Here is a 26,697-nt window from a genome sequence, read left to right on the forward strand (position 1 = left end):
AGCCCGTCTCACCCTGGGGATTACCAGGGAAATGGGGAGCAGTGAAATGGAAAGTTCAGCCGGGAGGCTTTGCATACAATAAATCAAAGTCAGAGTCCAAATAATCGTTGGAGGAGCAGGGCTGGAGGAGGAAAGAAAAAAGAGGGGAATTAAAATAAAGCAGGACTTTTATTGAACTGTTGTTCTCCAGGAAAAAGCTAATTGGCAAACAAATATCCTCCAGCAATGGTAAGTACGGTGTTGTTCCCTCTCTGCTTGCCAGTCCATTGAGCTGTTGACCACAGCTTTGCATCCTCAAAGAAAGGACGCGAAGCCCGGAGTGATCTCAGAGAGGAAGCAACTTGCATCCACATCCTTTGGGATGAATAGCAAAATATTGGGATGGGAGCTCTCCTTCCGGCAAGCCTTGGTCCGGGCTGGAGGGTGGTCCCTGTGTTTGCAGTGTCGGGAGCTTTCTAGTTATCTGAGAGAGAGAGAATCGCTGCTAATTATATGTAATGCGTGACATGCTGGGGTGGGTTTAATAGTCCGATATTATCAGCCTGCTTGGGGCATTTTTTTGCTTTGTGCGAACATTTTCTGTCAGTTTGGGCAAAACCAGCAATAAAAATGGAGCAAGGCTAGATCTCGGCTTGTGAAAACCCTCGTTGCTGAGGATGGAGCCAAGGCGGGGGAGGACCAGGGTATCTCCTCTTGCCCTGAGACACCAGTAAATATTTTAGCAGCACGCTGCCCTCACCAGCCGTGCTGGGTCAGGGAGGAGTATATGAGGTGGAAAGCATTTCTTCCCCTCCCCACCCAGCTTTTGGTTTTCTTCTGCAAAAGAAGAACCACAGATCTGCCTGTCGGTTGGAAAAATGCACCATTTCTAGAATTGGGTCACTTAGCACCCTAGTGAGCATTAAGAAATATATATATATTTATATAGGTTCCCAAATTGGGACTTATCCATGGTTACACATTTGTTGTCCTTGTTCCTGAAATAAATGGCGTTTGCCCGAGTTGATCTCATGGAGTTCAAGTAAGAAACAGTCTGCAGCGACGTAGAGGATCTGGCGCCGTCACTGAGCTCATCACCAATTAAAGTTTTAATCGAGAACCTGTGGCCTCTTTTGGCAGCGCCGTGCCACCCGCAGTCTGGCTGACTGGGACACTTAGAGCAAGATTGATTTTTATCCCGAAAATGAAGAAAACACTCTTTTCCCACAGTAGCCAGAGGCATCTTCTGCTTGACGGCTGGGTCGTCGCCTGGGCTCTGGGACAGAGGTATTGCAGCAACCCGAAGGCGACAGTCCCCTCCTCCGGATTTCTGTTGCCAAAGCCTGTGACTCTGCTCCAAGAGCTGCTTCCAGTTGGAGGGTTTTAAGAGAGATGCCGTCTCGCCCTGCTGTGTGCCACGCTTTTCCCCCAGAAAACCGGATTGCAGAGGCAACAACGCGTGCGATCCCCTTGGCTCGCCGCTCGCGCGCTCTGGAAAGCTGTCCCGAAAGCTGTGCAGCGGTACAGGCGGGTGCTTTCTTCCTGCGTGGTGAAAATTGTTGCTCTTTCCTCCGGGTAGCATCAGGAACGCTTCCCGAGAGGAGAGCTGCACGCAGGCGCACGCAAAATAGCCATCCCGGTGCATTAGGGCTTGAAGTAGGTCTCGGTTTTGTTTAGACGGAGAAGGGAAGGCTCTGGGGGAGCACTGCAAACTTGTGAAACTCCTGGGTACTGAAGGCAGTAAGGCAAACCTCCCGCGGCCGGGGGCATCCTTAGCTCTGCCCGCCGGAGCATCTCGTCCCCCTTGACGGCGGTGGTGCCGGCGCTTTCCCACGGTCGCTCCCACCGGTGGCACTCGAGACCCCGCGCTTTCCGTGCGGAGATGCTGCTTCGCGGGGGGGTCTTGGGGGAAAAGGCAAGTCTGTCAAGCAGCCTGGGGTGTTTTGGCTGAGCGGTTTTCCTTCCTTCTCCGGGAGCAAAACCGTCTCCCGCCGACGCGCACGTATTGCAACCAAAGGCAAACATTCCTCTCGCGCGCGGGCTCTGCTCGGAAAACATTTTTGTGCCTGAGAAAGGATTTTTTGGAAATCTGTGTGGGAGTTTGTGGCCAGAAAATCCGTTTGGTTGCTTTTAATAGAAGCTGCCGTACAGCTGTGACTGAGAGCTCCCTGTTCAGGACTGGATCGGTTCTTGGAGGTGGTGGTGACTGCTTGGCATTTTCTGGGCTTTGGCGTTTGAGTAAAGTTGGCTTTTAGTTAGATTTTCAGTTAGGTGAATCCAGCCCTGTTTCTTAGTTTCTCACCCAAACAAGGGGTCTATTTCCAAGTTTTGGAAAAAATAAATCAATAACACTCGTGTCCCACTCAGTAAAAAGGGCTTCTTGGCACCCGCTTTGGTGCAAACGGCAATTCTTGCTCTTCGGCGGTAGATCAGCCTCCATGCTGCGGTCTGGTCCGATGGGCAATGCACCGTGCACGCATTTCGGAGGGCTTGTTCTCAAGGCCGAGGCCGAGAAGGGGCCGGGTTATCTGCAGCACCAAGGAGGTACCGGGTGCCTTGAGTCTGTCACGTGAAAAATCAAACCATGCCTGGAGAAGGCGTTGATGTTTGCAGAAAATACCTCAGACTTGCAGCTGGTGTGGCAAACATGGTGGGAACACGTAACTCTTGCTGCTGTGGATGTCTGGATGAGAATTATTGTGGGAAAAAAACATCCAGAACCGTTTGTTTGGAAAAATGACGCAAGCTCATTGATGGGGTTGGCTTGTATCGCAGTAGTATCTGCTCCGTGCTAGGTGTCGTACGTGTAGGGGAAAGCATCTGGGGAGGAAGGGGAAGGTCTGTGCTGCTGCCCACCTCCAGCCCTCCGTGGTGGGAGCTGAGAAGCCACTGGGGCGACATGCTCAATGCCCCGTTACTGCCTCGAACGCGTGCCACGAGGGTGGTGAAACCGGGGCCGGTGGAGGTCTGTGACGGCTCGTGAGGCCGAGCAAGGTGACAGCTGTCCAAGCGCTGCCCGGTCCGGGGCACCGCGGCTCCGGCGTGGTGGCAGCATCTTGCAAAATTGCAGCCAGAGTCAGCAAATGAGGTCGCTTTGCGGTGACAGGGAGCTGTCAGAAAATTTCCATCGGTCGGGAGCGACCCGGGCTGTGATGAAACTCTCCGTGCGGGGGGGGAAAAGTTTGCTGTGGGGGGAGATGCCGAAATCCGTCCGAGCTCAGCGGAGCAGGTCAGGGAGCGCGGCTGCCCCTTATGCGCGCCGAAATGAAGCTCGCTGTCGGGAAAGCACTCGCCCGGGATCTCGTATCCTTCTTTCAGGAGGGGATGGGAGAGGAGCCAGAAAAGCGAGCTGATATTCGTATTTCACAGTTTAGCTCCTCGCGGCCGTGTGGATTCGGAGGCGGTGCGAAGAGGAGCGTGCATGCTCCTTTGCGTGCGTTTGTGCCCGCGCCAGGTTCTTCATGCTGCGGTACCAGCATTAGCTCCAAACCAGCTTGCTGGGGCATCGGTCGCAGACAGGCTTCGGCGGCACGTTGCTCCGCGCAGGCTAATTTAGGCTGCTGCAGAAGCTATTGAATATTCAAGCGGTAATTGCTGCTCTGGTTTCCTTAAAGCAAAGGAGGAAGTGACACCAGGGTCCAATTTTCTCCTAATGACTGATTTCATTTAAGCAGTGCTCAGGGCGATGCAGGCTTTTTTTTTTTTTTTCCCTCCTTTTTTTCCGTGTGGGAAAAACAACCAAACCACTTCTCGCACCACATCGCTGCCGCCCGTGGCCCGGTGGCTCATCCTCCGAGGGTGGCGGGGACACCCTAATCTCTATTTTATGACTGCTTGGCGAAGCAGGGAGCGGTTGAAAGGAGTGCTCCGACTGACTCCGAGCTAAAGCTTCGTTTTTATCCTTTGTGGCTTTATTAAAAGAAGACTGCGTAAAAGCCAGCTAGATACCCTGAAAGGGAGGGGAAGGCGGCTTGATTAAAACAGCTCCCTGCTGCTTTGCATCGCCGGAGCGGCAGCAGCTCGGCGCGGCGTTGCAGGGGGAGTCAGGAGGCATCGCACGGCCGCTCTGCAGAGCCGCGCGCAAGGTCACCGCAGAAGGGGACCGAGCAAATTGGATGCTGTTGAGCAAGGAGGAAAAAAATTGCAGGGGTGTGACAGGGGAGCCTGGCCTCTACCGAGGGCCCAGGAGCACGTGGGCCTCTGAAGTCCCTGCCTCCCCGTCCTTCCCCCTCCCCTCCTTTTAATCTCTTTTTGATTAGCCTTTTCCTCAAGATTTTCTCTGCTGTGGTCACCTGCTCAAATTAAATCCCCTGGCAAATTGCTTGTCGCTACTTCAGATGGAGCCAAGGACGTTTTCCTCCTGCCTCGCTTCTCCCCTGGGCTCTGCTTGCGCAGTTCGGATTCTGCTGTGAAGTTTGGGCACGGTTTGCCAGGACGGGGGGTTCGTGTTGCCCGTGCTCCCTCCGCCCCTCGCTGGTACCAGCCTCTGGATGAGCCCTGCCAGGATTTACCTGATCTTTTGGGTTCTTGAGGTACTTGTACAAGCAGAAAACTAGCAGATAGCCAGGAGCAGGGGAAATATGTGGTCCCACAGAAAATTCAGACTTGCAAAGTCCCACTCAGGTGTGCAGCTTGCACAGTGAGCCGCTGCCTTGCTCCCTCCGGTGCTAAGTCCAGGTCTCCCACGTTTGGGGACATCGGACAGGCTTCCCCATGCCGCCGAGCAGATGCTCAGTGCCGGAGCTCGTGGTTGTATAGACCCCATGGACCAGGCCCCTGTCGTAATCAGTGCTGCACAACCCCACGGCAAGAAGCTGTCCTCGTTCCAAGAGGTTGCAGCCATCCAAGACATCTCCACTGTGTACCCTTCGCTGTGTCACAGCACAGCTTCTCCTTTGGTCCAGTATGAGTCCCGAATTTAGCAAATTCAGAGCACTGCTTTTGCAGCCATTGCCCCAGCAGGCAGTTAGGATTTCACCCAGGTAGTGCCCCAAGGAGTTGCTTCTCCAAGATCTTCTGCTGAAGGATCACACACCTCCCAGCTGCTTTCTCTTCATCTTGTTCTTGTTTTTGGCGCTTTCTGCCTTCTGCTCCCCAGGCCCATAATTTATATGAGCTGATCTTGCAGGCATCTCTGCTGTTCTCAACTTCCAGCTATGGGCAAAGATACAGCAATTACATTTGTTGTAGTGTCTCCATCTTAAAAAACCCAGCTCCTGCTCTGCCTGTAATTGGAGCAACTGAAGCTGAATGTAAAGGATTTGGGGCTTTGCACAACGTCGTTCTTTTCTTTTCTTCTGGCTACTTATCCTTTTCTCCTTGGGGTGCTCGAGGGGCCCACTCCTGCCCCCTTGATGGGGGTGCAGCTGCCCATTACAGCGTGGACTGATCTCTCGGCTCTCTTCCACCGCTTCCTCCCTCGTCCCCCACTCCGGGCTGTCCTGGCTCTCTGCTCACTAACCCAGCAGAAAAACTGTTCACGTTTGGGTGGGTGGAGTTGGCTTGGCAAGGGCTGGTGAGCACCAGAGCTGGCACCGGGGAGTGGTGGGGCATCACTGGGCTTGGGGTGCTCCTGGCTTCCAGACACAATGTCCTGGAGCATCTCTTGCCAGATTCGCAAGCAGAAGTTGACAAGAAAGTAGCTTTGCAGACCTTTGTAGCTCTGCCTCTGTTTCTCCCCTTAGAGGACGGTGCGGAAACTTAGTCAAGGCTTCTTGGAAATGAGCAGTATCTTGTGGGTGCCAGACACTGGTGTTGCCACAGGTATCGCGTTATCTGCCCTCAGCGCTTATTACTGAGGGATAGCGACACAATTCCCTTGTCTAGTTGCTTGAATGATTCGTTATCTCAAATTCCCTTTATCTCCTCCAGCTTGCCAAAAATCTCTGTAATTAATTAGGTTCTATCCTTCTAGTTCCCAAACCTCATCTGGCTCCTCCTGGGGAATAAAACCAGACGTGGATGCAGGATGGAGCAGGCAGACAGCCGAAACAAATTCAACTCGTGCCTCGGAGTACACGTGCATGCTAGCACCTCATAGCAAATCAGCTTCAGCTGCAAGGTGTAACCATTGCCATCTGTCGTGTGAGCTCTTGGGCAAAAGATGTTTTTTTTATCCACATGCCCAACAGTCATGAAAGGGTCAAGCTGGGATAATTCTGCATGTGCCCAAGGGAGAGAAAGAGAGAGTTGTCCTCTAGGGCCATAGCTGTGACTGCTGCTTCGTGTTACTGTAGGAGAAGTCTTCTGGAGGCCTTGGTGAACCGAGGTGAACACCACCATTTGCTTAATTACATATGAAATAATGCTCATCCTTTATAAATTTTTGCAAGTGCACAACTGATGTGGGTTAGTCATGATGACCTTGATCAGATTTACTGCGTGAGAACTAGTTCAAACAGCCTCTCAACTGCGACTGGACTCCCTCCTTCATCCTAATCTCCCTCTTTCATCCTGATCTCTGTGCTGTCCTGGCTGAGCTCATTGCAGGCATGTTTCCACTCTCGTTTCAGTAAAAGTGAACCAGTCTGGGAATGATTCAGTCTAGCTGATCCTGCCTTGTGATTTGGGGTTTGACTAGAAGTTCCCTCAAAGACCCTTCTCATGCTATCTTCTCGTGCTCTGTATATGCAGAGGTAATTAAATTTAATTTATTCTGGCCTGCTCAATAGCAGAAGCCAGAAGGCACTGTTAGATCGTAGTCTGACTTAAATACATTGATCTAATTAAAGCTCAGATGTATAAATAGGAGGTGGGAGCAGGACATTTAACATATGACACTGCATAGAACTGATCCCATTTCTTTGCTTAATGGAAGTGTCTAGGCTGTAAATAGCTGTCATTTTTTCTTCGAGTATAACTGATTTTTATAGAATTTACAGGGAAAAGAGAAGGCTGTGTACCTGTACTTTGTTCCGGGGATGCAATCTGCACCATCTGAAACTCTCTTAAGGACCTGCCAGGAAGCAGTGTTTTGATTTTTATCCCTCACGTTAATGAATATTCATCAATATTCTTAAGGTTTTTGCTATTTGCCTGGTAGCTAGCATATTCTTTCTCTTCCCATTTTTAGTCTTTGTTGCTAATAACCTACAGATCACTCAGCCTGCACTATAGGGTTTTTTTTTAATCGTTTATAGATGAACATTAGGAATTTCAATAGCTGCAGAGCTGGAACCAGCTCAAAAATACCTTGTCTTGGTTACGACGTGACTGTCTGCTTTAAAGCCTAAAATAAAATCTTGCCTTTTGGTCTGTCATTCAAACTTCACATAAAACATCAACAGAAGCGTGTATCTCTGAAGAGCAGGTGTTCTTTTGATAAAAGCTTTCCTTACATTTTTGTAGGCCCATATTGTAGCTTGTACCTATCAGTAGCTTTCGCAAATAAGGTTGAGGAGGTGTCGGAAGCGGTTAGAAGATGCCCCGCGGAAGATGAGAAGGGGCCGTTTTGGTCGGGTCCGTGCAGGACCCGTTTCCAAGGCTGCCTGGACGCAGAGGGATGCAAACTCCTGCTGGGGCGATGCCGAAACGCGGCCCCGAGCCGGCGTGCAGGCGGCATGGTGAGGTCCCATGACCTGATTTTGCTCTCCCTGCCGTAATTCCCCCCTGTGACGTGGTCCTCGTGGCTTTGCAAAAACAAAGCTCTCAGTGCGTAGGCGTTCTTCTGCGCCGGCAGGGACGGGGTCTGCATGTCTTTGGTTTTTGTTACCCTTCCTCCCCGTTAACCTTGGGAAAGAAGCTTCCCATCAGGTCTCAACCCCTCCTGAAAACTGATGGATGCCAGCAGACGCTTAATGGATTTGCTCTGGTGCTGGCTGCCTGGGAGTTATGATGAGAGAGATTTCATGGCAGCTGAAATTCCTCAAATGGCTGCATTTTTATAAATGCAAGATGCTGGATGTGAAATGAGATTTGGGGCTCTCTGAGAAGAGGGAACCTTCTGGGCTGGGCGCAGAGTAGTTGCACAGCCCGGGATTATCCTGTGTAAAGGCAGAAGAATTGTTTCCCATCACTCTTAGTTTCAATGCCAGTTTTGCTGTGTGTTAAAAATATTCAGCTGAAAATGATTTCAAGGGTCAGATCCTCAGTTCAGGAGGTGAAGCCTGAATTTTCTGCAAGGACCTTATTGCAGGAAGCTGAAGTTTGCTGCTGCAGATGCCGTGCGGATGGCGGTGCTGGGTCAGGTGCAGGTGTACTACCACTGCGGATTTGTAAATCAGTGTTTCAGCTCCTTAAAAATCTTATTTTGCTGGTCGATTTGCTTGCGAGGGTATGTCTTTGCTGTGTTCGTTCCTCACAGGTGGTCCTCCTGTTTTAGCGTGGACTTCCATCGCGGACGATAACGCTTTTGGTGCAGTAGTTTGTTGTTCGGCTGGTCCTTGGCGTGCGCGCGGTGCTTTCCGGCGGGCTCGCTGCTGCGCGTTTCCTCTCCCACCGTGAGGTTCGGGAAGTCAGGAGAGCTGAGCAAACCCACCGCTTCAGTTAGGCACGGCGTCAGCACTGCGTGGGGAAGTCTGAGGTACCGGCACCGGGCGGTTTTGTCAGCTGAAATCAGGTCTCATAAATATTTACTGGAATTTCAGCTCGGGTTTATCTAATTAAATCCAAATAAAACCTGACTTGAAAAAGAGCCACCCAACCGGCGGCTGGAAGTGGGTGCTTAGGGACGCACTTAAGGGTGGGATGAGACTACATGATATTTTCCCCCGCCGTCCGCAGCCATTTGCGGCTCTGGGCTTCCTGAGCCGCGTGAAGCCTTTCCGTGTTCAGTGGCCCTCGAAGCTCTCCGGGCCGGCTCCGGGCTTTGTTTACCTGGTGGCGTCGAGCAGATACAGCTGTTCTGGCAGCCGCCTTCCCAATCCGCCATCCCCCGTGGCCAGCTCGCGGAGGGTTTCGTTCCGGCTGCCGGACCTGGAGGAGCGGCACGGCACGGCACGGCACGGCGCGGGGAGGTTGGCGCTGCAGTGATTTGCTGTGATTTGCTCCGGGGGCGGCGGCAGCCGGGAGGGCAGCCGAGGGGCCGGGGCCCGTCTCCCCTTGGGGCTGCGAGCGCCGGGGACGCCGGTGTGTCCGCCCGCCTCTGCCCGCTCTGCCGTCTCGCTGCAGAGCGAGGAGAGCAAATGCATCGTTTTAATTAACACAGTAGTCAAGACTGCCAGAACCGTAAATGTCAAATCTGAACGGAAATATTTGGCATGTAAACTGTCTCCTTTTTTCCCCGCCACGTTGTGCGTGTGGGTGGCTTTGATTCATTCTCCTCTCCAAGTAACGGAAAGTGCAGCGCTACGGAGCGAGTACTCAAGCCTCCTCTTTTCTCTTTTCCCCAGGATCTAGTACTTAGAAGGGAGGGACGCAGAGGATTTTGGCCATGGCCCCACGGAAAAGAAGTGGCCGAGGGATCTCGTTCATCTTCTGCTGCTTTCGGAGCAGCGACCACCCAGAGATCACGTACCGGCTGCGCAATGATAGCAGCTTCGCCCTGCAGACCATGGAGCCTGCGCTGCCCATGCCGCCGGTGGAAGAACTGGACGTCATGTTCACTGAGCTGGTGGTAAGTAGGGTGCTTTTCTTGTTCCTCCCTTTTTTTCCCCCTATCTATTCTCCCCAGTGAAGACAGAGCTGGTTATGAGTTTTCAGGCAAGCTTTGATGCAAAGGGAAGATCGGGACTTGCTGTTAGGAGCGGTTTTGTGCTGAACCTTGAACTCCTACGGGCTCTGCTTGTCCCTGAAGTACCTGCCATGCTTTAAGGCTCAGGGCTAGACAGCTGTCAATCGTGGAACTAGCCCAACTCTTGCAGCCAGCCTCTTCCCCTCACTTTCTTTTGTGGCGGTTTCTCCTTTCGGTTATAAAGTATTGGTTTCTTAGAGCTGATAGCATGTATGCATCTGACCAGGTGGGTGCAATTGGTCCCAGGGGGTTGGTTGCAGGCTCTGCTAGCACAGATGATGCCCTAAGTGGCTTCAGCCCCCCTTGAGGAGGGAGACTGACAGCCCTGGAGCAGCAAGGTTGTTTTTGTGTGATGTGGGTTTTGGGTGTGATGTTCCTCGGATGCCTGGACCAACATCAGAGGCTGTTTGGGTGCTGGGCCCTTTCTGGAAGGAGGCTGCCGAGACTTGGCTTGTTTCAACTGGTCCCATCTCTGTGTTGGCCGGTTGCCCCATCCCGCCGGTTTCCCCGTGGGCTGATGGGCTCTGGGGAGGAGAGGATATCTGCTTCAGGACCACCCGTAGGAAGAGATGGGGCGCAAGTTGGAGTGCTTTCCCTTGGCTGCTCTCTCCTGCAGCGAGCAGGCACTGGAAAAGTGCAGGCTCCCAGTGACGGGAGGAGTAGCCGTAGCCAGGTCAGCTCCAGGCCCTGGAGGGTGTCCTTGGGCTGGTTGCTGCTGGTCCTGTTAGGGCTCCTCCGTAACTCCCCAGCGTTGTCTTTATGCTTTGGCCCTGGGCAGCAGGAGCAGCAAGCTGGGGACGGATGCAGCAATGTCAAAGCTGATAGAGCAGGTTGTCCCCGGCATGTGCGAAGTGCTCTTGTTGGTCTTGCAGGAAAACCTGTTTTGTTGCAAAGAGGGAGCTGGAAATCATGACCCTGGTCAGTCACACCCGGGTATAGCATTTCCCTCTGGACATCTGGCCGTGTAGCATCAGTGACCCATGTCGCTTGGTTGAAGAGGGCTCCGGGTTGCATTATGAGAGTGGCATTCGTCCAGCTGACCTGCTCCACGGGAGAGGTTAGATGGCAGGAGGTTCCCAGACTGGGATTCCTGTAGGATGGGACACCGCAGCGGGGAAACGAAGTCCCTTCAGAAGGATGTGTTCCTATAGCCATCTGGCAAACCACTGTCAATCAGATACGATTTGTTCAGGCTGAGAAAAACTGCTTTGTTCCACTTCTTTCTTGACTGATAACTTAGCAAAATCAAATTTTCCTGTGGAAACTCTTTCCAGTGGAAAATTCCTGCCTTGCCCCAGCCGAACACAGGATAAGCGCTTGCTGTGATGCAGGCTTGGCATTACTGGACAGGCTGAAGGAAACGCCTGCCGAGGCTCACGTGCTGGATGCTTGCTGGAGCCCAACCAGGCCTGCATGCCGACAGCATCACAGGTCAGCCCAGGAATCTCATAGAGTCTCCTCCAAATTCAGCTGTATACCTTAAGCAAAGAATATACTGCTGGGGAAAGCCATGTGTCCGGCAAGGCAGGAGTGAGGCAGCACCTGTGGGGACCAGCCTCTGCAGGAGGGTGTCCAAAGGTGCTTAGGGACCAGCCTCTGCAGGAGGGTGTCCAAAGGTGCTTAGGGACCAGCCTCTGCAGGAGGGTGTCCAAAGGTGCTTAGGGACCAGCCTCTGCAGGAGGGTGTCCAAAGGCGCTTGTGCTGCTCGTCCAGGGCAGGCTGCGGTGTGGTTCTCGGGCTGCCTTCCCCTTGCTCCGTGCTGCCAGGCTTTCCCTGTTTCTCCCAGCTGGTGGTGAGACTAAGCCTTCGGCGCAGCTGCTCCACCGGGGAGTGGAGTCAAATGTGAACGCGGCTTGGTCCCCAGGGCAGGTGAAGTCACTCAAGGAGCAAAGGGGAGCAGGTCCCCGCCACGCTCCCCTGTAAACAGCTGCATCCCGCTGGCTCCCAGGAAAACCCCGCGGGCAAATCTGCACCCAGGCTCCCACCCCTGACGCAGCGCTGGGTGGGAAGGAGACAGAAGCTGAGCTCTTGCCCAAGCGTGCGAGATGGCAGATTCCCCCGAATGGGGAATGAAGATGCAGATACCCTGACCCACCTCATTATAGCTAGCTCCTTCTTGCTCTCAGTAACCTGTTGGTGTCGGGTGTTAAATTTCAGCGTTAGTCAAATGGCTTGGAAAGTGTCCTGCTGTTTCTGTATAAACCCACTGTGTAAGGCTTGGATCAGAGACAGAGGACGCACTCAGAGGTGCTGGGCTGATTTTTACGCCTGCTGGAGCCTGACCAGGGGCTGAAAGATGTCGCTTAAAAACGCGGCAGTCCTGACGCTGCCAGGCCCTTCACGCTCGGCAGCGGCTTGTGCCCGCTTTGTCGGATCAGAGCTCTCTTCAAAGTCCCCAGTTGTCTCGGTGAATTGGGTTGAGGGAAGTCAAAGTAGTTGGAGAGGGTCCGCAGGCTTTGCCAGCTGAGGTTGGTCCTCGGCCAGGTCTGGAGCCCCGCTGAGCTGCAGACGTGGGGAGAGAAACGGGCTGCGGATGGAGCGACCTTTGGGAACGGCCCCCATCAGCAATGGGGGTGTGAAGGGACTGTAAGGGGTAAAGCATCTCGCTGGACTGGAAGTGGAACTTGGCAATTTATGATTATATATTACAATAACAAAAGACTGCAGCAGGTGACACAGAAGGTCACCTCCGGGCTGCTTTTTGTACCTAGTGCTAGACCTAGACGAGGTAGCAAAACCCGAGATAGCGCGTGCAGCCTGTGGTGCCAAAGCAGCAGAGGAAGGACGGTGCTTCTCAGCTTAGAAAATATTCTTGTGCCTTGAAATCAGCATGAAAATGTTGGCCAGCTGTGAGACTTGCCCGGGGGAGCTGTCAGACTCCTCAAAGTGCCGTCGTATCCCTGTTCCCCAGTGCAGTCTTTGGCTTGGCTGATGCAGTCTTATCCACGCGCTAAGGCAGAGCTCCTGCCTCCGGAGACCTTGCAGCCTCACTACGCAAGACAACAGGCCCGAGATGGGGTGATGGCGTGTGCCCTGCTCAGAGGGGGGGCTGAGGCAGGGAGGTGAAAGGATGAACCCAAAGTCGTGCAGAAAGTTGGCAAATCCAGATCTCCTGAATTCCTGTCCCGTGCCTTACCCACAAGGCAGCCTGCTTTCCCGGGATCCTTGGGATCCTTGGGGTTTCTGGGCTTACACAAACATGCACGCACACTCACGCAGGTGCACACACCCACGCACACCGTATGTATTTCAGCCTTTGTCCATTCACCACGTTACAGTCTCACAGTGACTTTTTTGCTCCTCTCCTTCCCTTCAGCCCTGGACCCCAAGTGACCCGTGCTGGAGACGTCAGTCCTGGGCCTGGCGGTGCTCGCTCGGAGCTGTGCTGGGACAGGGCAGCAGTGGATTCGGTCAGTGCGTGGAGACTCAGTCCTCCCACAGATACCAATAGACTTGAGTGCAGCAAGCTCTCTGCTCTGCACCTCTTACGCTGTTGGGCACTCCAGAAAGCAAAGTCTCTTTCTTTTTTGGATCCATCCTGCAAAAAATTCCCTGGGCTTGGGGTGTTTTGAAATGTGCTTGTTAATATGAGTCTGAAAACATCCTTAGCATAAGTAATCAGTGATTGCTGTAGACTAAGGGCAGAGGATGAGAGAGTGTGGATGGTTTCAGAGCAGCGCTTGTCTCTCCAAGGCCTGGTAGCTAAAAGCTCAATTCACTTTCCTGGCCTATATTATATGGCCTGCCCTGTATTATGTGGATACTTTGGATTGTAACTACTTGACTTTCAGCTTCTGTAAAATAGTTTTGTTTTTATTCTGTTGCTGTCCAAGTGCTTCTGCGGAGGAACAATGGGGAAACAGGGGATTGGTTTCTCGTCTGGTCCCAGACATGAGCAGATTAGTCAGTAAGAAATGCCCAACTTGCAGCCCGGGTTGCAGGGACAATACATCCTGTCCTAGCCAAGAATATCTAGCGGGCTGCAGCTTTTCCCTGCCTCAGAGAACATGCAAATCTCGTTGCCTTGGTCAATGACTGATCACCGGTTCCTCCCAGAGAAACCTTTTCCCTTCCCGTCCTTTCGCCCCGAGGTTGAATGGGCTTTCTTTCGTCTGAGCATTGTTGGGATGTCGCTCAAGTGGGCGCTGGCCCCGTTTGAAAGGCTTTTCTTTGTCTCGTGTCCCATCAGGGCTCCGGCCAGCGCTAGCCACCCAAGGAGGGGCAGGTGCTCGCAGGGAGGCACTCACAAAAGCACAGTTTTTCGGCAGGGTTTAGTGACGGCGCGTTTGCAGCTCCCTGGGAAATGCTCAGGCTGCTGGGACAAGTGCCCTTCCCAGGAGCGCGGCGCTGGGCTGTGCCTCCCCTGCAACGCTCCGGCACTGCTGCCGGCGCATCCCGCGGGCTCGGGCCGGGACGCGTTTGCTGTCCTCGGCTCACCAGTGCTGTGCCACCGCCAGGCAACGTCGCTCGGATTGAAGCTGTTCCCCTTCTCCAAGAGCCGCAGGTGTTCCCGCAGGATGTGTTAGGAGCATTTGTGCTCGCTGTGGCTTGCTGCTGAGGGAAACACCCATGGCACGGGCCCGGACTACATCGTCGGAGCTACGCGGGCACCAGCCCTACAGCGGAGACTGCCCCGTGCAGCACTGGGGCGGCTCAGCCCCTACGTGAAGGAGGGGGGTATCCGCCTCTTCAAGAGCTGCCTCCAAACACGGAGAACAAAGCTGTGCCATCTGCTACGGCTTCTTTCAAGAGGTTCCTGCGTATCCAGCCTAACAATACGGCGTTTCTTCAAAGGCTAAGATCTTGCTCACATGCTAAGAGAAAGCACTTGCAAAGAGACACATAATGGGGCCATATGGTAGATCTTGCCAGAACAATCCTCCCTGTTTTCTGCCAGCAACTAGACTTTCCACCAGATGGGTAAATGACTGATGTCCTTTATATCTGCTTAACACTCCTTGTCACTTTAAGGTTTTTAATGAAACGCTCTGTGTGTGGCAGTGTGTATCAGCCCTGCGGGACGTGCGCTTAATGGGGGGGTGGAAGCACAGAGGGATTAAATGGGCTGATCGGGAAAGGTCAAAGTGAGTCTAGGCGTTCCCTGGGTCAGACCCAGGAGTCCTAGGGTTTGGTTGAAGGCAGGGTGAAGAGCAGGGCACCTTTGTACACGTGTTTTCCATCTCTCCCGTTAGATGGACAGAACAGGTTTGTAATCCTGGTGCTTAGCACCCGCATTGGCCCCGTGCTTCGGGGGAGCACTTGGAGGACCACCGCGACCAGCTTCTTGGCGTATCAAGCCCAGCCTGCGTCTGCTTGACCCCTTCCAGGCTTGATCCACCTAAGTAGGCATGGGCCACCGCTGCGTGTGCTGGAGCTTTGGTCCCTGCTGGTTTCTCCAGCTGAGATCTGCAGCTGCTGCAGCAGCGACTGCGGTCACAGCCCCCAGTTACAGCTGAATTCAGCTACGAGCTGAGCTAGGGACCGTTTCCCTTTGCGTTCCTGCCTTCTTTGAACACCGTCATTTGAATCAGATTTGAAATTGGTTTTGGGAAACGAGTTACAGGTATTGAACACGAGGCCATGTGTCCCTGCTTCACACGGAGGATGCGATGGCATTACTCTGCTCAATTCAGCTCTTTGCAGGTGTGAAGGAGAAGGGTCCCACCTACCTTCGCCCTTGCACCTGGGAGCCTCAGGTGAAGCAGGACCTTACAAATGACTGCTTGGTTGTTGAAACCAAGTGCCAGATGCTACCCGGGTGTCCAGCGCCCCGGAGATGTTGCTGTGACCGCTTACTGAGAGCAGCCGGTGGCAGATAGTGTAGAGGACCGCAGACTGGCCCTGACTCCTTTTTTTCCAGCTGATGAGAGCTGAGTGCTCTCGGAAGCGGTTTGGGAGGTGATCTGAAATACCTAGGCTTTGTAGGAAATTCCACTTGCTGGTCCCTGTGGGGCTTCTCAGTGCTTTGGTGAGAGCAGGGTATCTCTTTTCACCTCCTGCTTTTCTTGAGGAATGCAGAAGAAATGAGTGCAGCCATGCATCTAGCCCCGTATCCTGCCTGTGATGTACCATAGCAGGTTTTTAGTAGCAGGCTATAAAGCCAGAGCAGTACAGAGATGATCTTCCTCCGGTCTCTCCTCCCAGTTCCTAGTAGCCATCAGCTTTTGGAGATTTGCGGAGATGAAGCCGCGAGGAGGGCAGTTTGGCAGTGTCCCCAGCCGCCACGGGCTCCGGAGGAACGCCGGCGCTCGTGTGCGGAGGATGTCAAACGGCTGACGTTGCACATTATTTGTGACTGCATTAAGTGGGGATCTGCTGGAGGGGAGATACTCGCACATGTTCTCTCAAGTGCGGTGATTTATGCCTTCCCCTCCCATGACATGGAAGTCTGCTCCATCGCTCTGTTCAGATTTATGAAGTAGCTGGACCTTGGGAGACTGGGGAGAAAAAAGTTACTGGTAGTTTATATTACTCAGGCATTTGTTTTCGCTGTCCCTGTGGCAACGAAGGTATTTTATCAGAGGCAAGAGAGCTGCTCTTTGGATGAGGACCATTTGTAGGAGATCGCATCCCAAATCACCAAGATTAACTCTGCATTAGCTTTGAAATGATCCATGTCGGGTGTCTATGGCTGAAATGACGTAGGGTGCTGCGATAAGACGTAATGCAATTTTATTTCTTTTCTATGGATCAGGCGTGCGATGTCTCTGAACCTGGGCTTTCACACAGCTTTACGACAGCACCCATATGAGCCTGTGAGCACCTCTGAGCGGTAACAGCGTGGAGGTGAAATGCTTTGCAAGCAGATAGTGTGGGGCCTTCCTGTAGTCTGTGCTTTTGCAAAACGAAATTTTGGGGGGGGGGGGTAACAGCTCCTCCGAGCGCTTCGTAGGACTGATCTGTTCTGAAGGCATCAGGAAGCAGATGCGTGGTCCCGGGCTTCCCGTTCGGCCCGGGAAGATAACTCTTCAGGAGCGGTGGGGAGAGGACAGATTTCATCTGGCACATCTCGACTCTCGTAGCGCGCGGCTGCAAAACATTTTGAGACTAAGCAACGAGGGCAGCACGAGAACCCGGCGAGAAGAGCGGAGCGTTGGCCTCCACCCCTGCTTGCGTGCTTGAATTATTATTATTTCACACGCTGTTCCCAGGGAGGGTGGCCTCAAAGAAAGACGGGAGAGCAACCCTGGCCCTTTGCTTGGAAGCGATACTCCGAACTTGACCGCATCCCTGACTCACGCGTTTCCTCCCGGGGGCCTGGGGAATGACAGCCTTTCCTCTCGGCGGCTGAGCTCCAGACCGCTTTCGTCTCCGTAGCTCTTTGGGGTTTATCCTGGTGGTGCTGAGGCCCGTTGGGCGGTGGTGCCTGCTAACGCTGGTGGTGAAGAGCAGGTCGTAGGAGCAGTCGCTTAACTTCTCCCAGCGCTCGGGCTTGTGTTGGGAGCTCAAGGTGGTCGGCAGAAGTGAGGTGGCAATTAGGAGGAGGCGGCGCGGTTAGCGTGAGCACTGCTCTGCGTTAACAGCGGTGTCAAGCAGGGAATTCGTTACCGGCCGTATCCAGTTTTCCTCAGGAACGTAAGTAATGTGCTTTCTTTTCCCCCTGTTGGTTTCTGATCCAATGGGAAGAAAGCGTGAGGCTTCTCGCCTTGCAAAACAACACGGCTTTTATGTAACAGCTGAAGGATCAACTGCAAAGCAAAGCTTTGCATTTTATGCTTACAGGTCAGCTCCTTTTTGGGGGAGCTTTTTTTTTTTTTTTTTTTTTTTTTGCTGGTCTTTGCTCTATTAGGGACTTCTTCATGATTTTGGAAACTACTGAACAGTGGCCTAAGCCAGCTTCTACTGTATCCATAGAAAAAAAGTGTGCACCTAGACAAAATACAGTTTTGATAGCCCTTGTGCCCCATTTCTGCCACGGGACCTGTCCAGGGCTGGACTCTTGCAGCACCAGGCTCTGAGCCCCGTCCCACCACCTTCTCCCAAGACCGTCCTCCCTTACGAATCATTTTTAATGAGGGAAACGAAGTGATTCAGCAACGTCTGTTTTTTAATTCACCCTATAGGGAACCTTGTGCCGCTCAGAGGACACTTTGAGCGTGGTGCGGGTTTCTGCGCGTTAGAGGCTCGCGGCCCGGGCTGTGGGTCTGCACAGGGCAGAGATGTGCAGGCGCGGGGTGTGCGCTCGCTTGTCTCGCACCTCTCGCCTGTCAGTCACCGCGCTTGTGTTCGGCACCTCCTGCTTTTACACCTTCGCGGATAATCTCTTAAACATATGTTTTGATCGGTAAGCAGCTGATAGCAGAGTCGCACACCTACTCAGCAAGCAAATAGGAATTTTCTGCCCACACGTGTTCTGCGGGCTCGGATGATATAACCCACCGAGGAACAGTATATTCCAGCTGAAGCACTCGTGTAATTGCAGTATCTGTTACGACTACAAACCAGCATGTGGGCTTGCCTCGGTTTAAAGGCCTTACTGTTCCCGACTAGTAATTTTATGAAGGAACTGTGTTATGGCACAATGTGAGCCCCAGCCAAAGGCAGCAAATAAGAAAACCCTTTGTTTCAGTGAAAAGTATAGCTAAAGTGGAAAAATTAGATGGTCTACCTGCTAAGTGCTTTCCGCTTTGCACTTCGTAAAAGAGGAGGCCACATCGCTGGGAGATGCCTGGGTAGCTCGTCTGGTAACGTGCCAGTGATGTTAGCTGGGGCAGCTGGGCTTCAGCGTTATGCCAGCACCAAGGGTTTTGGTACAAGTCACTGCCGAGGGTCCTGGTCTAATTGGATGGGGCACCTGCCCTAGCAGTGTTTTACTCTTTCCTGGTTGCCTTATCGTTGGACGGTGTTGCTGGAGACACAGGCAAGGGGGAACAGCGTGTGGGTTTTGCTTTACTGCTGACCTCAGCAGGAAGCGTTCTTGCTGGAAATGGGCTGTGCCCGCCTCATGTCTGGTTGCAGACTCATCTGAAAACTTTTTGTACCGCTTTAGTATCTGTTAAAAGCGGAGTCTGTACGCTCTACGGCGTGTGAACGTGCCCAAGGTCAGCTCTCCTCAGCTGCGTCTCCGTGCACACAGTATCCTTCCCGAACATCACGCAGTCCTAATTCTCATCGATTCGAGCGCTTGAATCAATACCTTATTTAAGGGGATTAGCTTCTCTTCTCTGGCAACACCCCAAACCAAGAGGCCTTAACAGATATTTTCCTATCTGGTTGCTTTAAAGGCAAAGTTTTGCAGAGAGGATGAAAAGCAAATCAGCAATATGGAGCGGAGTGGCTACGTTTCTTTCATATGAAAAGCATCCCGGGCTTGGCTTGGAGCTCAACTTACAAAAGATCTTGGTTAAACAAGAGAAAAACTAGTATGTTTATAACCCCATCTGGTGCCTGCTCGTGTTCAGCATCTTGCTGGAAGCTAAATCTCGATCAGGAATTGCACCCTCCTGCAGCGACTCTCTGCTTTGCGCTTGCTCAAGTTCTTAAAAATGACCCTAAGATATTGGGAGTGCCCAAACCCAGTAAAACTGTCCTTAAAATAGAAATCATCCTGATAGTGGGAACAAGTCAGCGTGGGGCTTTTTGCCTCTAGTTGCCGTTAGAGGTGCCCTGCCTCGAGCCGCAGGAAGCCTTGGAGCGGTTTTGCTCCAGACCAGCAAAGCACAGTATTCATAAGCGCGAGACTTCTTGGGCATCGCTATGGGGCAGTGAATGTTTAAAACCACACTTTACACGGGGGCTTGATTTGTGACTTCAGTAGCGTTCACTGATTTCAGCAGCAGTGGTACCTAAAAACTGATTGAAAAGGCAGCTGCTTCTTTGGGTATATATATATATATATATATGTATGTACGTGAAATCCCCATCTGCAACCTTTTTGGTATTTATTTGGCAGCTCTGTGCTTTATCGTGGTATGAGATGCACCTGCTGAAGGGCGGTCATGGCCAGCTTGGCTCCAATTTAATCCATTTTAGCGATCACAGCGATAGACAATCAGCCAATAGGTCTTTTTGTCATTGCTTTACATATGACTGTGTGCAAAAACCGCTCTGGCAGCCCACCTGCAGGGCTTCTAGGTCTGCAAGTGCGCTTGTGGGTAAAATAGCTTAGATCAACACAATTCTCGCTTTAGGGCGCTTTGTATGATAACACAGGCTGTAAAAGTACTCTGTGTTTAATTAAAATGAGAGAACAGTTTTCCAGATGATGTTGATGAAAAGGTCGTAAAAGGCAAAGCTCAATAAAGGAAAGAAGTGTGTATGTGTGCAGTGATAGATATATATATTACAACCAAAAAGACTGAAAAACGTAAGTAGATATTTCTCTCTTAAAATACATTAGTATTGGAATATGAGCACCTTTAAAACCTAAACTTACTTTAGCCTATTGAAATAATTAATTCAATGAAGTAATTTTAAAGCAGTACCCGCTGTCTGCCGAAGTTAGGTGTGTGAACTGATGGGAACATTGAACAGCTGGAGCGAGACTTTATTGCAGAGGTAAATCAGATATTGATGGCTGTAATCTTTTCTGCAGGAGAAGAAAGGAATACATATTTTATTTACATCTCTGCAGTGAGTTCAGGTCAATAGCTGAAAGCTGCAAAGCAGGATAGATGGGGGTCTCTCCTCTTCCAATCAATGACTAAAAATTAAATGTGGGATGCAGAGATTTACTAGTTCTGAACAGTCTGAGGTCACAATTCCTCATTGCTGTTAGCTCATTCCCTTGCTGTAGGCAATGTTTCCTTTACGCGAAAAAAACATTCATCGATAAAGGCAAAATTAATAAAAGCATATGTATCCAGTATGCCTATTCATTAATAAATAGTTGATTTTTGTTCATCCTCTATAATTCCAGCTGGAGGTTGTTGTGAATGAAGAAAAAGAATCTATAATACTACTGGCTGGGGTTGGTTTGTTTGCAGGGTTTTTTTGTTGTTCCCTGCGTACTATGGATGAGAAGATGTGTGCTGGAGAGGAGGTGTTTTTATTACTAGTGCTAAAAATAAAAGACTTGATTCACTAGCTTCCTATTGAAAAAAAAGGTAAAACTAAATCTACATATCTTGAGAACTGCAGTCACCTAAATATACATTACAGATAGCGCAGCTCCTCCTGCTTTGCAAAATGGTTTAGCAGACTGCATCTGAAGGCCGTATTTGTTTGCATATAATCATGCAATACTGGTTACTGATTAATAAGTACGCTTATTTAAGAAAACAACCTAAAAAGAAAATAACAAGTTAAATGCGATTGATTATTAAGTTGAGCCTTGTCGTGTGCTGGTATAAATCCCAACCGAGACTGGCAGCGTGAGTCCACCCGCCCTCCCAGGCGGCCGTGCGAGGGAGCGTGTTCCCTTAGCGGAAGAAGATTAGATGAGGTACAGAGGGAAAAACGCTGATTGCTGTTTCCCTTGACACTGCAACATTCTTGGATAAATCAAATTGATGAACTTGGAGAAGAATGCCTGGAAGAGAGTGAAAAAGCGATATGACCCCTGGAAAGGAAGTCGATACAAACTTCAGCAGGCAATTTTTTTGTTAGTTCCCATGCTATGCTGGTTAATGCCAAATGTTGCCAAAAAGTGCACATTTATACATTTAAATATAAGCCCAAAACCCAACCAGCAACCTTTTCATGAAGTTTTATTTCAATTATGGAAATTAATGACCTAATTTCCCCCCCCTTCTCTGTCTCCTCCGTGTATTATGGTTATTCAAGTTATCAGCTAGGAAGGTACATTGGGCTGATGTTTTTTTTGTCTTTTTTCCTACATATCAACCTCTGAAAATATTCTGGGGGTGCAGACGCCTGTACAGTGAATTACCATTTCATTAAAGTTTAGTCCCTAGCTACTTTTTGCAGAGTTTTTTGTGGAGCATGGGATCTGTGGGTTGTCGGTGGGAAAACCAATGACCTGGACAAAAGCATGAAGAAGGCAGTGGTGGTCATGCTGGTGGCTGCTGGCTTGTCCCCTCCTGGCTCTGCCACCCCATCACGGATGGAGATAGCAAAGGGGAGAGTTTCGGGGACTTTAGTCTCCAGCTCTGCTTGTCTTGTGTCAGCAATTGCGGACCTGAATTGTCCTGAATAACCTTAGGATTCAAACTGCATCTTTACAGTCTCTGCTCCAAAGTGACCTGCTCCTACTGCGGTTTCGCTCTACAGCTCTTTCCTTCGAGTGACCCCGTGCTGGTTGAATGCCGTTATCAAGTTAGCAGAGTCCAGCCACTCCATAGCTTCCTGCCGTTTCCCTGATTAAAGTTTGGTGGCTTTCAGCACGCGGAAGACGCTCATTAAAGTCTCCACCGCGCTGTGCCTGACGCCCGTGGACAGCTTAAAGCGCAGGGCTGGGAGCGCGTGTCCGCGGCCGGCCGGGGCTGCGCTTTCGTGCCCTTTCTGCTGGGAGAGGCAAGCGTTTCTCTCAGCAGCCTAACTTTCCTGTTTGATCCCGGTTTGCCGTTAAAAGGCTGTTACGGACTGCGTTGACTGCAAACTTTACAGTTCTCCTTGCGGTGAGGTCAGGCTCCGTTCCTCTCCCCCCTCGTCTTTCTGCCTCCTGCTTTCCAGGCTCCTCTCAATGCAGGGCTGTGTTCTGCCTTGGTGCCTGGCCGATGCCGTCACTGCTGGAATGGGCTGCGATCTGATGTTTTTGGCAAGCGCGCTTCAGCGCGGCGTCCAAGTAACCACCTGCTCGGAGGAGCTCTCCAGCTCGGGCTCAGCTGTCCCGCAGTCCTGTCCCTGCGCCGCTGAAGAGCAGGGCTCCTTGACATGGCTTTTACTCGCCAGACTTTGCCCTGGTTTCCTCTTAGTGATCCTCCTCCCGTGCTGTCTCCAAAGCTTCTTCACACAAGTCACAGGCGGTGCTGCTCCATCCGGGAAGGGAAGGAGCAATGCCTGCGGCTCCTGGCCTCATCCAGGGATGGGGTTCAGCGCTTTGAATCGCCCTCCCTGGATTCCTGGAGGAATCCGGTCGGCTGTGGGTGACATCCCAGCTTTCGGGCCGTGCTGAGCCAGTGTCCCCAGGTGCTGGTGCCCTGCACAAGCCTGCCCTGGAGGAGTCACCCCGGCCTCTGCAGTCGTGCCATCACGGCTTGGGCTCCACAGACCGGTCTGGTTGCTGGCTCGGGGGGAGGTAGGGACAGCGTGAACCTCTCCGCCAGAAGAGCCATTCTGTGTCCTCCAAGGGAAAAGCGTAGGGCAGGATGAAAAGCAGGTTTGGCCCTTGGGATCTTACTTACACCATGCTGAGCTAAACCACATGTTTCTAAGGTAGCTTTAGGAGAACGATGTGTGATTGCATTCGCTAGAGGCTCGTATTATGCTCGGAAGGAAGAGGAAGTTTGCTTGGCTTGGGTAGAGAGCTGTGAGCCATCAGCAAAGCAAATCGTGGATATATTTTACCTCCTAGAAATAGCGTGTAAACTGTTAGAATGAGATCCCCACTATGCGTTTTTTAAAGCATATTCAAATGGAGATTTAGTGTGGAAACATGTTTCCTGATCTAAAGGTTAATAGTTTAACTATACGGGATAAATATTTAAGAGTAGCATATCTCTTTCCAGTAAAAACACTCTGGGCAGAGACTTCCTTTTAGTAGCAAAATGAAGCTGTTATTTTCTGTGCCTTTGACCTGGTTCCAAAAATGCCGTATAAAACGGCAGAGTTGGCAGATCTTGCTGTGGGAGTCAGCCAGGTGCAGAGGGCAGAGCCGTGGGGGCCATGGGTGCCCGTCGGGGAGGGAGGAACCCGACCTGCGTGGTCATCTTCTCCCTCTTCCCCTTGGACAGCCACCGCCACCGCGCGCTGTAGCATGAGTGCCTGGCTTGCAAATGGACTATAAAATTAATTGCCAGTTAGAATCACCTAATTGAGTTCGTGATTATTAATTGGAGGCGCGTATGGGTTAGAGGTTGTGCACAGCTTCTCCGCAGAGTTGTGACTCCACGGGGCGATTGCAAAAGGCTTTGGCAGGCCAGGGTTTGTACTGTTGTGTGCGAATGACTGGAAAACGGCTGATCTTCCTGTCCTCTGCTGATCTTCTGACGTTTGAAGGACAGTGTCCGAGCTGCCTGCTCGGGGCTGCTGCGTGCTGAGGTACTCGTCGGTGACTGTAAGGGATTCCTCAAGCCTAGCAAGGCTGTGGGTGGGTGCAGGAATTTCCTTGCGCCTAAGTAACAGCAAAAACCTGATTCTTTGCAGTTAAGCTGCTGTTACTGCTTGAAATAACAGTCGTTAGTCACTGTTTGATTATGAGGATTTTCATATTCACTGGTTGCCACACAGTATTTATTTAAACACCTCTCCCAAGCATCCTGCAAGATATCATTAGGTAGGTGTTTCTGAGTAATGCAGGGCTGCGATGACCGAACATGTTCAAACTTGGGCACAATGAAACTCACTGTGTGAGGCTGCAAAGTATTTCTGCACCCTTTTAGGATATATTTGCACATTGTCATATACCCACATCTAACATGTTCTTCTACTTTATTCGTTCTTACTCCTACTTAGGCTTCAACTCAGTTTATATTTCTCCTTGGTTAATAAATCTTCAGGTTTTTTAGGGGTGGGTTTTTTGAAAGCTTCAATAAATATTTTTCTAAGAGTCTAACTACAGATGTGTGTCACTGTTGCTTTCATGTCTGGATCTAAGATTCGCGTGCCAGGGAAGTTGGGTCACAGTGGCAGCATTTTCCTGCATTCGGCCAGACTGGCCTAACACTTATTGCGGTGGTAAATATTTAGCATGGGACCCTCATCCTCCCTCACATGCCTGAATGCCCTTTTCCAAAGAGCCATGTTTAAACAGCCTAAATTTTAGCTAGGTGCTGTGTAAGGTACCTTCTTGTTGGGTAGCTTTAGGCCCACAGAAAATGCAAAGTTAGGGCTGAAGGAGGGCTTGGGTGTCTGGGCAGCTCGTCGCCTGAACAGATGCAGCGGGCACAAAGGGAGAAAGGATGAGCTTTCTCGTGCCTCACTTTTTTCTAAGTCTGTATTATGGCAGCAAAAGTGTTTCGGTTGTGGTGGCTGCCCTGGAAGTCTGCTTCCAGAGCTCCACAAATGTCAGTTGTATTCTGCGGGCATGGAAAGTCTGTTTGCACATCAATGTGAAAAGTCAGTCGGTACGGGGGAAAAATGTCAAGAAACAGGCAAAGCTCCTCGAAGCATGCGTAATTGAAAAAGCTCCATGACACCTTTCTTTGGAGGGGTAATTTCATTGGGAAATGAAGCCAGTGTTTGAAATGGCTGTACAGGGGAGCTTGCAGCCAGCTCCCTCCCCGAGATGTTCAGGCCCCTGCAGCCCCTGGCTGCTGTGTGCTGTGCTGGAGCGGTTTACAAGACAGCTGACGGCTCCTCTGCTTGGATACTGATCTGTACTGGATGCAATATGAGCTTTAATTAGAGCAGCTGAATTTCTTCACGGCCTGTGGGCTTGCTGATGCAGGGACCCGTCTTTCCCATAGGCATCTCGCTCAGCCTTGGCCAGATGGGGCCCGTCTCTTTGACTGGGTACCGGTGGCCACCAGCTTGCAGAGCCATAACCACTTTAGCTGATGTCATTCACACCAGAAAACTGTAATGGGTCTCTGTGTGTGTGGTTTTTTCTTTAGTTGGTGGAATTAATTGGGTAATTTTTAAAGGGGATCCTCTTAATTAAATCCACTGGCTGGGTGTGATGAGTTGGCTGGAGGCCGCAGCAGGTCTCTCCAGCGCTCCCACTGCTGTGTCAACACCTCCCTCCAGCGGAAGGGTTGTCATCAATGGTGGCTGTTTTAAGAGACATCCATGGGTGCAGGATCAATGCTGGTTTTTGAAAAGCCTCCCAGCCCTGCCTGAATGTTTTATTTAGTACATTCCCATATAAAAGCTTTGACCTACATCCAGCAACAGGAAGCAGTGATGCTTTGATAACACCTGGGCATCCCAGCGGAGGGCACGCTTCTAACCGAGACATGAAAGTCAAAAATGGATGTGTCCTTTAGAGAGAAATCACATAAACCAATCAAGGTCTTAATCAGGAAACGGCTTTATCTCTGCCAGGTAACATGTAGTTCAGTTTTAGCAGAGAGGGCATGTCTCCTTTTGAACTGCGGGTATTAAGAAAAGCACTTTGTATTCTAAACTATTGGAAAACAAACTAAAAGCCAAAAAGCTCCTCTACCCCAAAACAATTTGCTGTGGTTAGGTGAATTCTGGTATGAGTTACGTGGTGAGGTGGCGAGGAGCAAAGCAGCGGTAGCCTGACTCCGGTCACCCACCCGCCTGCCAGAGGGAGGAAAGAGGGTGAGGAGGTGCCGGTGTGGCTCTGTCCCAGGGGTGGACAGGGAGTCCAGGGCGGTGGCTTCTCCCATCCTCACTGCAGCTGCACCAGGGCTTCTGCTGGAGCAGTGGACTGAGATTTAGGAAATAGGAGCTCAGGTTTTAGGTCTACCATAGGCTTCCTGTGCGAGCTTGGGCAGGTCTCTTGGTGTCTCTGCTGCCTGCTCTGCCTGCAAAATGGGTCTGAGAGACAACAGGGATCTTGCCTTGTGTCTTCGGTCCGAGGTTTGGGGTCGGAGCTGATTCACGCTGCGGTAGGTGCAGCTCCGGCAGCAGCGGGTGCGCATCCGTGCCCGGGGGGGTTTGATGACAAGAGCATCGGTGATGGAAATGGCCCAGTTTACTCAGGGTACTCAGTGATGGAGCAGTTATTCAGGGTGCTGAAAAAGATAGGTCCTAACTGAATTGTTCTTCCCTTTACTGATCTTCGATGTGATATATCATCTGGAGCTCTTAACTCTCTCCATAATGTAGCTGTAATGTATGGGGAGCTTGACTTCATGGGTGTCCTTTTAAAATACTTGCCTTTTTTAAATGTAATTAGGGCGTTCTCTGGGAGGAACTGTGCAGAAGGGTTTGCAGCCCGTTTGCTCCTGGCAGCCAGCTGTAGCCCAAGAGTCAGAGAGAGGTCACTAATAACAGGATGATAATTAGTGTTATTGACCTGGACAAATCAATAGCCATAGGGTGAGAGGCGATGCTTTGTGCCCGTCATCTTGCTCTAT

At 51.3% G+C, this 26,697-nt stretch overlaps 1 protein-coding gene across 3 annotated transcripts in view; it reads left to right on the plus strand.

Moving 5' to 3' along the window:
* DAAM1 (dishevelled associated activator of morphogenesis 1) overlaps positions 1-26,697 on the plus strand; it is a 117,356-nt gene that overhangs the window by 34,790 nt on the left and 55,869 nt on the right. For all 3 annotated transcript variants that reach the window (XM_064511910.1, XM_064511912.1, XM_064511911.1), the window contains one exon: positions 9,309-9,532. In XM_064511910.1, coding sequence (XP_064367980.1) covers positions 9,350-9,532 — 183 coding nt within the window. In that variant the 5' untranslated portion in view covers positions 9,309-9,349. The remainder of the gene's footprint in view (positions 1-9,308; positions 9,533-26,697) is intronic.

Source organism: Dromaius novaehollandiae, chromosome 5 (assembly GCF_036370855.1).
Source record: "Dromaius novaehollandiae isolate bDroNov1 chromosome 5, bDroNov1.hap1, whole genome shotgun sequence".
Taxonomy (NCBI): domain Eukaryota; kingdom Metazoa; phylum Chordata; class Aves; order Casuariiformes; family Dromaiidae; genus Dromaius; species Dromaius novaehollandiae.